The sequence below is a fragment of the Hypomesus transpacificus genome, chromosome 14, assembly GCF_021917145.1.
Source record: "Hypomesus transpacificus isolate Combined female chromosome 14, fHypTra1, whole genome shotgun sequence".
In the NCBI taxonomy this organism is placed as follows: domain Eukaryota; kingdom Metazoa; phylum Chordata; class Actinopteri; order Osmeriformes; family Osmeridae; genus Hypomesus; species Hypomesus transpacificus.
The window spans coordinates 5,798,760-5,810,794 of record NC_061073.1 but is presented as its reverse complement, the minus strand read 5'-3'; the positions used below and the strand labels follow the sequence as shown (position 1 = coordinate 5,810,794).

At 43.3% G+C, this 12,035-nt stretch overlaps 1 protein-coding gene across 2 annotated transcripts in view; it reads left to right on the top strand.

Annotated features, from left to right (window-relative positions):
- slco3a1a (solute carrier organic anion transporter family member 3A1a) overlaps positions 1-10,774 on the top strand; it is a 37,544-nt gene extending 26,770 nt beyond the window's left edge. The window contains exons 3-10 of one of the 2 annotated variants that reach the window (XM_047033758.1): positions 5,051-5,149; positions 5,247-5,516; positions 6,150-6,314; positions 6,516-6,714; positions 7,522-7,657; positions 8,293-8,465; positions 8,558-8,622; positions 8,928-10,774. In XM_047033758.1, the coding sequence (XP_046889714.1) occupies positions 5,051-5,149; positions 5,247-5,516; positions 6,150-6,314; positions 6,516-6,714; positions 7,522-7,657; positions 8,293-8,465; positions 8,558-8,622; positions 8,928-9,304 (1,484 nt within the window). In that variant the 3' untranslated portion in view covers positions 9,305-10,774. Of the gene's footprint in view, positions 1-5,050; positions 5,150-5,246; positions 5,517-6,149; positions 6,315-6,515; positions 6,715-7,521; positions 7,691-8,292; positions 8,466-8,557; positions 8,623-8,927 lie in introns of both variants that reach the window. The other variant, XM_047033757.1, reaches the window with a different exon arrangement.
- The last annotated feature ends 1,261 nt before the right edge of the window (positions 10,775-12,035 follow it).

Below are 12,035 nucleotides of genomic sequence, written 5' to 3'. Positions count from 1 at the left end.
CGGTCTTTACACATCGGTAGAGGCATGTTTACAGTTGGTTCAGGTTATCGCAATCCATTTCCCACCAAGTATTTTTGGAGTGCCAACATTGTTTGTGTTCTCACTCATCCTAGATCTGCGCTGTGCTGCTAACTGGTGTTTGTGAAGGTCTGGAAATCTGTGAAACAATACTAGGCAGCTGTGACGTTCGGTCCGGTGCTCTGACCTGTAACCCTGTGAAGTCATGCTAACCCTTTGGTCCATTCTCATCCATTCTAGTCCCCCTTTCCTGTCGTGTCTGTGGTCATGTGTGGAAGACATTCCCTTGATTACGGCAGAGACGTGAAAATCGATGCCTGGCAGTCTCCTGATCCTCGGTCAGTTTTGGATCCCTCTTACATCCGGCCTCAATCTGGCCCCCCTGTGAAAGTGGCACGTGCCGTTGTTTGGACTCCCACATCGCCGTGTCCTCAAGCTCCGATTGAGCTCAGAGGATTACTGAGCAAACTTGAGCTGGATTAATGAAGGAGAACATGGAATCTCCTCTGCACAATGAGAAGAGACGTAAACACAGCCCATGGCAGCAGCCATTTCTCCATGCCGTGTCTCTGACAATCTTACCCCACTAGAGTCTTTATTCAACCATTCACGTCGTATCAACCTCGCCAACGCTGCACTGAATGTAAACATATTACCTTTGATTGTCTGTGAACGAAAGAAAACCCCTGTTAATTTGTGTTCGCCAAGCGCGCATCTGTGTGCATTATTAATGCCACTGTGTTACTGCAGGCTTACGTGCACCACATTCCAGCACTTTGTCATCTTTAGAGTGTGGATGTTAGGTTAAATGTAGGTTCTTTAAGATGTCGCAGATGTCTGCCTTGAATCTGTCCTCCTGGGCTCCACAGCGATCTTGTAAGGAGCATAGTTGGTCAGGCAACTGTCGTTTATGGGGTGTATTATGGTTTAATCTTTGCACTGTGTTTGGACGAGCAATTAGAAGGAGCTCCATAAACTGAAAGTCCCTGTAAAAGTGATCCCAGGTCTGTGCTCTAATTGCTAAGAATGGGGATAAAGCTGCTATCATGTTGAGATGAATGGTACACCGTTAAACATGCTCGTACCGCTAAATTATATTCTAGATTAATATCCCCAGAATATTACATCTTCTGAAATATTATGGGAGTAGGGCTGTGCCAGGAATTGAGCTATGCATAAAGTGACCAAGGTTTCCTAGCCAAACGCCTTTGTGTTCAGAGACACACAGCTATTCTGTTCAATCATTTAGTTTAAAAAGGCAAACATTTTCATTGTTATTGCACAGTGGATTGCAGAGGTCATAGGGTGGGCTTCTTGGTTAATTAATATCACTATAAGACATGACTTATAAGCAGCAGCTAAAGGGGCCTATTCTACTGGTCTCTAAGCAAATTAGAGGCAGACAAAAGCACAAAAGCCCAGCTTTGTTATTGAATTACGTTGGCAATGCTCTGCAGAGAGTATTATTTACAGGATGCTCAAAGGCTTGGGGATATAAAACAGGAACAAATTAGTTTGTTTTGTACTTATTCCATAACAGGACTGCTCGAGGATAGGAATAGGATGTCCAATGCACTGTCAAATAACATCTAGATGATGATGACCAACTACACTGTCTAAGTACGATGCCTTCTTGGAGAGTTCCTAGTTTTTTCTTCTTGCTTATTAAATATCAGTATGTGTGTGTGTTTGACTAGGTGTAGGGGGTTTCTTTCAGATGACCTTTCTGTTATGATTAGATTCCACCTGCCTGTATAACTGGATACCTACTTGAGTCATATGAGAACAGAGAAATGGAAACAGATGGAAAATGAATGAAAGAGAGAGAGAGTTTTTAAAGGTCTGTTAGATGCACCTGTTTATCTGGATAGGAGCATATCTTGTGCTTCACAAAAACATATCTTCAGACTGTTCTAAAAATACATTTGTCCATCTCCTGTCAACCAGATAATATTTCCATTGGGGTAACCAGACAATGCTGTAGATCTATCTGCAGAAAACCATAAAGTGGGTTACAGTTGTGCAGATAGCTTGGTGAATGTTTTTAAGTAGTGGAGATGGACCGGTAAACATCTCAACATTTTATCATTGTGTGGAAATGATTCAACCTGCTGAAAAATATTAAATTAATCTTCGAGAGAACTATGTGAATGAATGTGAATGAACCTAATGCATGGTCCTTACACAGTTAAGAGCTGCTTGTGCTGGAGATAGGAAAGTGTAGTCATGTTATTTCCAAAGAGACTATGTGTCTGAAAACACAAGCGGCAGAGAAAAAGAGAAAGAAACAGAGATGGGGGGAAAAAATTAAACTGAGAATGAGAGACCTAAACATTTAAAGTGTCTGGTTTTGGACTCATTGCCGTCATCTCCTGGTAGGTGTTTCCTCTTTGAGGCTTCCTGTGGTGAAAGAAATAGTGGTGTTGCTATGACGAGACAACACACGGTTTCTAAGGAAACATTTGAAACGTAGACCGCACCACACTAATTTGAAGCACCACAGCACACCCACAGTGAATTTCATTGGTATCCTTTGACTTCCCTGAAACCCTTCCTTTCCTTCACTCAACTTCTGTTGGACAGTGTGGCCTTAACACATAGTCTTAAAATAAATATAATGTTAGTTAATACAACTATTAAAATTGTAAGCTAAGCATATTATTTTAGCAACTCAATAATGTCCTGTATATGTAGGATTCAAGTGAGTATAATATTGACCTAGCCTAAAGCCCCAGGGCCATACTGGACCAGAGCAGGACCCTGATGTACCATGGAGTCATAGGGCTGGTACTAGTGTGGCTGCTCTACTGTTTACGCCAAGCCAACATACCATGTTGGTCTTACCGTCAGCTGTCCTAACAACTGGGAATCGCTGAAGGCCTCGGGAGGAGGCTATGTATCTCATTTGCAGCGAGCAAACACAAACTCTTCTTTTTGTATTCCGTTTTCCCGAGTAAGTGACCTAAACTACCCACGTCAGGATCGAATAATAAGAGGCAACCTGTTCGGCTTGCTCTTTCGCATCGGAGAAAGCTCATCGACGCATGAGGTGTGATGGTCGACGGATGTGACAGTCCTGTCGGGGTTGCTGAGCGCTTGTGTTAATTCTTAGAATCTAAAGGCAGCCCTCTCTACACAGCAGCTTTCCAGGAAGATGTATTTTCCTGAATGGTGAAATTGAGTCACGTTTCCATGTATGCTCATTAATTGCCTGCTCGGGGCGTATGAGTAACATCTGTCCTGCTGACTGGAGCCTCCCTCCTGGTAGGGGTGATGCTGGCCGACCGGGAGCCAGCATGAGCCAAATGTGGGGCGGCTGGTGGTCTCAGTGTGAGTTCCCTCCCCACCCTGCTTCCAGCTCATTAATGGAGCTGAAATGCAGTAGAATCATCTGGAACAGCGTGGTGACTGCTTTAGAGCATCTCTTTCTGAATCAGAACAATTAGTCAACCCAGCCAGGGCCTAATGCTGCACCGCATCCACTAAGTGTTTCCACCATTTTAATCGAGAGTGCCACTTTTGCGTTTAGCGTTCCGTTTTCTTTCATAGAAATGTATTTTATCAATGAATGTCAGTTGTTACACATTTGATTTGATGTTTGTGTTAAATAGTCCTGGTTTCATCTCTAAAAGAGTCCCGTTGCATATTGTGCCCACCTCAAGCAGCCCTTTAAGTCAAAAGAATTATTGGAATAGGAGAGATAGGCTAGGCAACTAGTGGCTGAGATGAAGAGTGCCAGGTAGGTACTCCTGATGTCAGTACGTCTTCCCCTGTGTGTGAGTCATTGTGCCAGGCTCCCGCCCCCCTGACAGATAGCCGTTTTTAATGAGGATTTGTGACTGACCAGGCTACATATTGCAACTCCAGCTGTCCACTCCATTAGATTTGGAGTACAGTAGCTTTGTAGCTAGCTCCCCTCTAATTGAGGAGATTATGTTTCTATGTAGACCAGCTATTGCCCTGTTGTGTTTGGACTGTCTATTGCATTTTTCTCTCAGAAGAGCTGCTGTGTCTGAGACTCTTTGAGGTTTGTCTATGTAATTATCCATTAGCTCAAAGCTACTCAGTTTCATCAACATCCTTTTCAGTGGCAATACCTCTACACATTTGTTTTGATTTGTCAGCTAGCAGCTAGCGTGCTTTGATCGGGATGCTCTATCTGCTGTTTCTAGAACTTGGTAATGTTTCCTAATTGGTGCTTCGTGGACTGCCTGGATTGACAGTAAAACAAATGCGCCACCTTGTGGCTGAGAGAGGAATACACTAGATTGCACTAAAATGGTAATTGGCTATGTGACTGTTGAGAGTTTGATGTGCTATGAGGTGTTATTCATGTCATTGATAAGTGATAAGTGATTTTGTTGTAAATATTTTTGGGCGCGGGCCGCTACATGTTTAGCTCCCATACCCAGACCCCGCCCCGCGGGGTGAACCTATTGCAAACAGCCAGGCATCTAGCACCGACAATACATTACAACAAGGACAACAGTGTATGCATGTTTGTGCTCCTGCATTTATGGACCTGACTCAGTGGCTACATGTTTGGTTTTCTTTCAGCCAGTGTTTCACTTTTCTATTAAATGTTTTCAGTTCGGTTTGTGTTTTTATTTCAGTTGGTAAATGGCTTTCAAAAAATGGGTCCCTATCACTGAAAACCAGACTGGCCGAAAGTGGTTTTGCACCCATCTGCTATGCAGTTGCCACCCACTGCTCCCCTAGTGGCCACTCTTCTTGTATTAGTTTTTGTCACAAAGGACAGAGTACGGCTGGAGCTAGATTATTTGCGCATTTAAAAGTCAGTTTAAGAAAAGAGAATTTAATAAAGCCTCAGTGCTTTGTATAATGATATAATGGGTTTGACTGTTGTCTGGGAGGCTTGGCCCCATACAGTAACACAGTAGGATAAGTGAGAGAGTATCATGGCATGAAAAATCAGTAAAGCTGCCTTGACTGGTATGTGATGCCTTATCATTCTGAAACTGATTATAGATTCATGCTACAATTTAATTATATCTTCTGTGTTTCCTTGCAGGAATCCTCTTCTCTACCTTGGTGTTTGGGCCCGCCTGTGGCTTCATCCTGGGATCTCTCTGTACCAAGTTCTACGTGGATGCTGTCTTTATAGACACCAGTGAGACACTGTTTAAAGTCTGCCTAAGCTAAATCCAGTTTAGCGGTTTGTGTCATGTCTTGGTCATTTGTGCTAACTTTGTGTTCCCTTGCCACAGGTCGGCTGACCATCACCCCTGACGACCCTCGGTGGATTGGGGCTTGGTGGGGGGGTTTCCTCCTGTGTGGTGCCTTACTATTCTTCTCAGCCCTCTTCATGTTTGGCTTCCCCCAGTCTCTGCCTCGCCGGGATGGGGAGGATGGGGGGGAGAGTGAGCAGGCTATGCTCTCCCCTTCCACCTCCATGGACTACAAGCCCAAGCCCAGCAATGGTGTGGCCCATAGTCACGAGCCGACCAACAGCCCCACCTGCTGTCAGCAGCTCCGAGGTAGGAACAACCGACACAGCGCTAATTACAAATGGCTACTGAACTAGCTTGTTCCACAGGGACAGGACATACAGGGATGCGTGTTTGCCAACACTCATCCCTGTATCATATCAGGACTCCTCAATGACCATGGAGCTGATTATAACACAGGTTTCCCAATAGTTACAACTTTGTTTATATAAACAAATTGCCACGGTTGGTTAGTAGCAACACAATCATTCACAAACGTACCGACTGACCTTGAATTCACGCACAAAGTATCGGAAGTATGCACTAGGGAATCTAGGACAGGAATATTTAGTGACCTTCCTTTTGGGTATGCCAAACACAAACACACATAAATAAATCAATCCAGTCAATCCACCTCACCTGGCCTTCCTACCATCTCTACATGTTTTACGTAGTACACTTGGATCCAACCCACTTTTGGCCCACTAGGCGCTAGCTGCCACTCCTGGACTAACCAAATCACTGGAGGGGTTGATATAACAGATGGGAGAAGAAACTGACAGTTTACTTTCCTTTAGTGACTCAAAATAGCTACATACCGCAGGGCTTAGAATACCGCAGGGTTTAGAATCTTGTCAATGTTGTGGCGTTAAGTGTCTTTGCTCTTCCTCCTCTCCTCAACAGTGATCCCCAAGGTTACCAAGCACCTCCTCTCCAACCCAGTGTTCACCTGCATCACCCTGGCGGCCTGCATGGAAATCGGCGTGGTCGCCGGCTTCGCTGCGTTCCTGGGGAAATACCTTGAGCAGCAGTTCAACCTCACCACCTCCTCCGCCAATCAACTCTTAGGTCGATTTCACCAAAACACTTTCTCTCTGTCTCTCTATCTTGCTCGCTCTCTCTCGCTCTCTGTTTCTCTCTTCCTCTCGCCCCCTCTCTCTTTTGCTCTCCCTCTCTCTTCCTTCTCTCTATTTCATACACACACAGACTGCAGTACGCTTACCAGGTCTGTCTCCCCTGTCCCCTCTCGTCCCCGTCTACCCTTTACAGGTATGACCGCTATTCCCTGTGCGTGTCTGGGGATCTTCCTGGGGGGCTTGCTGGTCAAGAAACTGAATCTGTCAGCGCTGGGTGCCATCCGTATGGCCATGCTAGTCAACCTGGTATCCACCGCTTGCTACGTCTCCTTCCTCTTCCTGGGCTGTGACACCGGCCCTGTCGCTGGGGTGACCGTCGCCTATGGCAACGAGTAAGAACCCTGTGTGCCTATTGCTATGCATAGCGTTTCTGTTTGTGAGGGCTTGGGAAAGAGTGTCCATGTAGTCACTGTACTTCATTGTAGTGTTATGTTATTGTGACATTACATTATTTAAGTGTTAATTTACAGTAGTAATAACCAGTAAGTAGTATCCATAATTATAATTAATCACAGAAACAATTTCTTCACATAAGTAGAAAAGTCTTTCTCCACAAAGTGTCTACTGTGCTGTTAAAGTACCCTGACATAATCATTTTCACTATGGGGAATAATGAGTTTTTAAAATGGTCTTAATGTAAACAAGTGTTTAGGGTGGTGGAGACAGCTGACATTGCTTAGCCACAAGCTTGCTAATATTTTAATAATGAAATAGCAGGCTTTCTTATGTCGGAACAAACCCCTTGATTACATGTGCATGCTTAATAAATCCATGCAGTACAACACAGGCTAGAGACAAAGCAAAGGGAAAGGAAAACGGATATCACACTGTCTTAAAGCAGCCATCTCCAGGAGTACATATTGCAGTGCAGTATGGGTTTTTCCTGAATCCTTTATATGTCTGTCTTATCCTGTTCCTCTCTCTCTCCCTCACTCTGCCTCTTCCCCTCCCTTTGTCCATCTCTCTGTCCCTCTCTCTCCCTCCCTCCCTACTTCTCGGTCTCCCTCGCTCTGTCTCTACCTCTGTCCCTCTCTCTCTCCCTCCTTCCCTCCCTCTGCCTCTCTCTCCCTCCTTGTCTGTCTCCCTCCCTCTGTCTGTCCCTCTCCCTCTTTCTCTCTCCCCTCCTTCTTTCACTCCAGGACCCTACGCGTAGGCCAGAAGCCTGAGGCGGCCTGCATCAGTCACTGTAACTGCTTCACATCGTCCGTTAGTCCAGTTTGTGGCTCCAACGGCGTCACCTATCTGTCCTCCTGCTTCGCCGGCTGCAACAGATCAGTGAGCACAGGCACCCTGCCCCCCCTCGCTCAGGTCATTACCCTGGCAGGCAGACCCATCCCCCCCAGCCCCATTCATACCGTGCCCTGTGATAGATAGGGCCATTTAGCACAGTCCATATGCTGTGGTCTGTAACCAGGCCAGCAGCCTTCTTGGGGACAGAGTCACTATAATAAATACAAAATACAGTGGTCTGGCAGAAACTAATACAGTGACTAGATTGTATTCTTGCACAGCTATGTATCACTGTTCGGTTGACCTGTTACCTTTCATTAAAACTGAAGTGGCTTCATTCATGTCCTGTCACACGTTCAAAAACATCCTTCAGGGGCCATACTTGGCTATTTTATGGCTTGTAAGTCCAGGCAGGTATTTGTCCCCCGTGGAACAGACGCTAGTTTCCAGGCGAATGTTCTCTTCATTCAAATCCCACCCAGCGAACGTCCTTGCCCGCCTCGCGTGTGTGAATCACGGTTATTATCTCTGCCTCGCCATCAGTCAGAGCATTGACCTTTCTACAGATGGATGTTTACATCAACACTAGACAACCCACGCCAGGAAGAACGGTGCATGAACTTTTACTGCTCCTCGCTAATGCATACTCCAGTGTGATCTAGCTTTGTTGCTGTGTTTAGAATCGGACCGGCTGCTCGTGTATATCCAGCGACAGTGAGTTTGCCACGGCAGTCCCAGGGAAGTGCCCCAGCCCTGGCTGCCAGGAGGCCTTCCTCATTTTCCTGTGTGTCATCTGTGCCTGCAGCATGATTGGAGCCATGGCCCAGACACCTTCTGTCATCATCTTGATCCGGTACGAAACCCTCAGTCCTGTGTGTGCGTGCATGAGAAGCAACCTATGGTCTGGTGAAAACATGCTGACATTCCTCTGTTTGTCCCCCTCAGGACTGTGAGCCCTGAGCTTAAATCCTATGCTCTTGGAGTTCTGTTTCTCTTGCTGCGACTCATAGGTAAGACATGATCGGAGCCCCCCTTATACACCCCACATTTTTATATGATGTTCAAAACAAGACGATGTATTACTTTTTGAGGTCCTTTCAATGAATCCAATTCTTTTGTATCTCCTGTATTTTAGCTTTATACCTGTTTTAAAAAGAATGGTTGAAGATGTTCTAGATTTATTTTATTGTTATTCTTACTCTGTCTTATTCTTTGCTGACTAGCACAGATGTGAGAAACAACACTGATTCATTCACCTGCGGAGTTGAAGAGCATGTGTTGACATTTGAATATCCCCCTCACACTTGTTTTGCAGGATTCATCCCTCCTCCCCTGATCTTTGGTGCTGGAATCGACTCAACATGCCTTTTCTGGAGTACAGAGTGCGGGGTTAAGGGTGCCTGCCTGCTGTATGACAATGTAGCTTACAGGCATCTTTATGTGAGCCTGGCCATCATTCTCAAGGGAATAGCCTTTCTCCTGTACACCACCACCTGGTATTGTTTACGCAGGAACTATAAGAAATACATCAAAAGTAATGAGGGTCACTTGTCCCCAACTGAACTCTTCCCTTCTGGGCACACCCTTGACAACATGGGGAAGGATGGAAGTCATAACCCAGACAGCCGGACAAAGTTTATATACAACCTAGAAGACCATGAGTGGTGCGAAAATATGGAGTCTGTTTTATAGATTTTGTCCCATGATGAGGAGGACCTGAGGATATACTTGGAATTCCATCAGGAGATCGTCCTCTGTCTTCTGTTGTTAGGATCAACTTTTCTCTTCCAATAAAGATAATCCTGGGGCCCAAGTCAGGGCCTTGAAAGACTGTTGCTGATTTCTGCTTCACATCCTCTGTAACTTTTTAAGGGTCCATTTTGATAGTTGAGACAGTCGCTTGTCAGCAAGGTGTTGTCCAGTGCCAGTAAATTCTGTTGTGATTGTTGGAAGAACACAGGTTTCATCTGGCTCAGTCCAAAGCTCCTAGTTAGGAGTTATTAGTTACCATAGGCCATAGGACCATTAGTTTGTCAATACTACTGTTGTAGTTGCCATATTTCTCAACTCTGTAATGGATCCAGTCCGTTACCTGACATAAAAGGTTCCTGTCAGTCAAATCAATTCAGTGTGTTGTGTGTATGACAGCTTTCTCTCTTGAAAAGAGATTACATAGTTTAAAAACTATTGAAAATACCTGATAGTTGCCAAGAGTTTACAAATCGAGAGATGTCATTCTGCATTGCGTTCTGTGCTATTTATTGAGAGGGAAACAGAGCCTCATGTACTGTAAAGTGGAGAGTAGAGAATGTTTTAAAGTAGCCGCCTACTATGTGCTTTCAATGTCAGAATCAAATCAAGTGGTAGTCAGTAGAATGGTGTTTATTGTTATTAACAGCATACACTGTTCAGAAGCTGCCCTCTTGCTAGAACTCTGTATTTTTTGATTAACTTGAGTCATATCCAAAACCACCATCTATCGGTTATTATTTGTCAGATTCAGTTCGATAGGGTCTTTATGTTCTTGCTTTTCAGATTTGCTGACTATATTTAACCCTAATATGTCTTAATATAAGGGATTATTCAGAGAACATTTTTATTTATCTCGGATTTGGTATTTTGCACCTAGTAGAAAGCAAGTATTGGAAAGTACCGAAAGTCTTTGTATGTGTTTTGATTACATATTCAAGCAAAACGAGATTACAATTAATATATTTGTATTTGGTAGTTACTAAATATATATAGAAAGACTGTACTGGGAGTATAAAACAAGATTTATTCAAACAAAAACGTTTTGCTATACATGTTGCAATGAAATTGGGGTAATAATTAAATAATATCAAAGAAAAATAAGCATAAGGCAAAATCAAATTTGTTATTAGGCATGCAAAATCTGCATGTGAAGTTGCAAAAAATGGTACGTGAAGTGAATAGCTTGTGGCAAATAGGTTGATATCCCGTTAAAATACAAAACACTTATTTTATTACCCCTACTATTTAAACCTCTTCAATTTATGTGGGCACATACTGTATGACTTATTGTGTTACTAATCAAAGTCTCTAAAGATAAGGTTTTTGGCATTGTCACTTTTCTTACACTTTTTTGTATGGCAAGATATCATTTATTTTACTCTGGAAATAAATTATTTTTCAGAAAATCAACCTGTCTCTTGAGGTGTTTTGGATTTATTCTTTCAGACAGTCTGTCTTACTTTTATGCAGCGTGTATCTCAGCTTGTGCTGCCTGCATTCTGCAATTCAAGTTATTTATCTTTACAACTGAGACCATGCAAACAAACAGTTGCATTACCTAAATGATCTCTTCTGTCATCTTAACTGACTTGCTACATAGTCTAGTGAGCTATACAAATAGATATAAACAAATAGATACTTCTAATTCAAAATTTGATTTGAACACAAGCACAGTGCACAAAGAGGCTAGTTTTTGCTGCCATGGTTCTGTCATATTTTGGTTAGTAGTGTAGTAGGTCTATTTTTTTGCTGTCAGTCCAGTTATCAATGATGAGTCAATATTTGAAAATGCTTTAGATCTAAAGAAATTCTTCACTCAGTGATTGATACTGTAGCTGTCCCCCTATCGTTCCATTATTAGGATTCTATTTCTACATCACTGCAGAGCCCAAATGCGTTTCTGTTCTGCCTACAGACGTTTGTCCGCATACTGTGATGCCTTGGTACTTTGTACTTGATTCTGACTGTTCTCTGAAAATCACAGCGAACAGCCACACTGCTTTCATTTTGTCTACTTGCAAAATAGATTAGGGTTAGCATTGATATGGATTAGATTATCTTCTTAACCATGACAGATGAACTGGGCTAACACTGGAGGGGGAGTGAGTGCTGTAGTTGAAAAGAGGCCTTCAGCTAATCACTGAAGCCCTCAGAGCAATTGGACCAAATGGTAGATAAGGACAGGATTCATGTCACCCTTTCGCAAAGCTTCAAGGTTTGCACAACTTTTCAAAGCAGGAAACATTTTTGCTTGGTATTTTATACAGAAGTAATTTTAGTGTAACTGCTGAGGAAGATTTGTGTGTGTTTCTGTTTGTGTGAGTGTGTCTTCACATTGCATCTGTTCTGCTTCCATAAGTTGCTTGGTTACTGTTTCACATAACCCACAATAAAATTGGGAATACATTGCATAGGCTAATTTCTCTAGATCCCTGTGATTCCAGTATGTGAAAGCGCATTACATTTTAAGTAAATCAAAATGATGCCGCTGCATGTACTGGAGCAGAAAGCTTCCCTTAGGTCCAGTCAATTGCATACATAATCCTGGGACCTTAATGAGTTCAAACCATAAGAAGTGTTACCTTAATTTTTCAAACCACATACCACAGATAAAACATTGTATTAAAACAAACAACACAAAAGTTGCACTGTCAATGTGCATTTGACATGT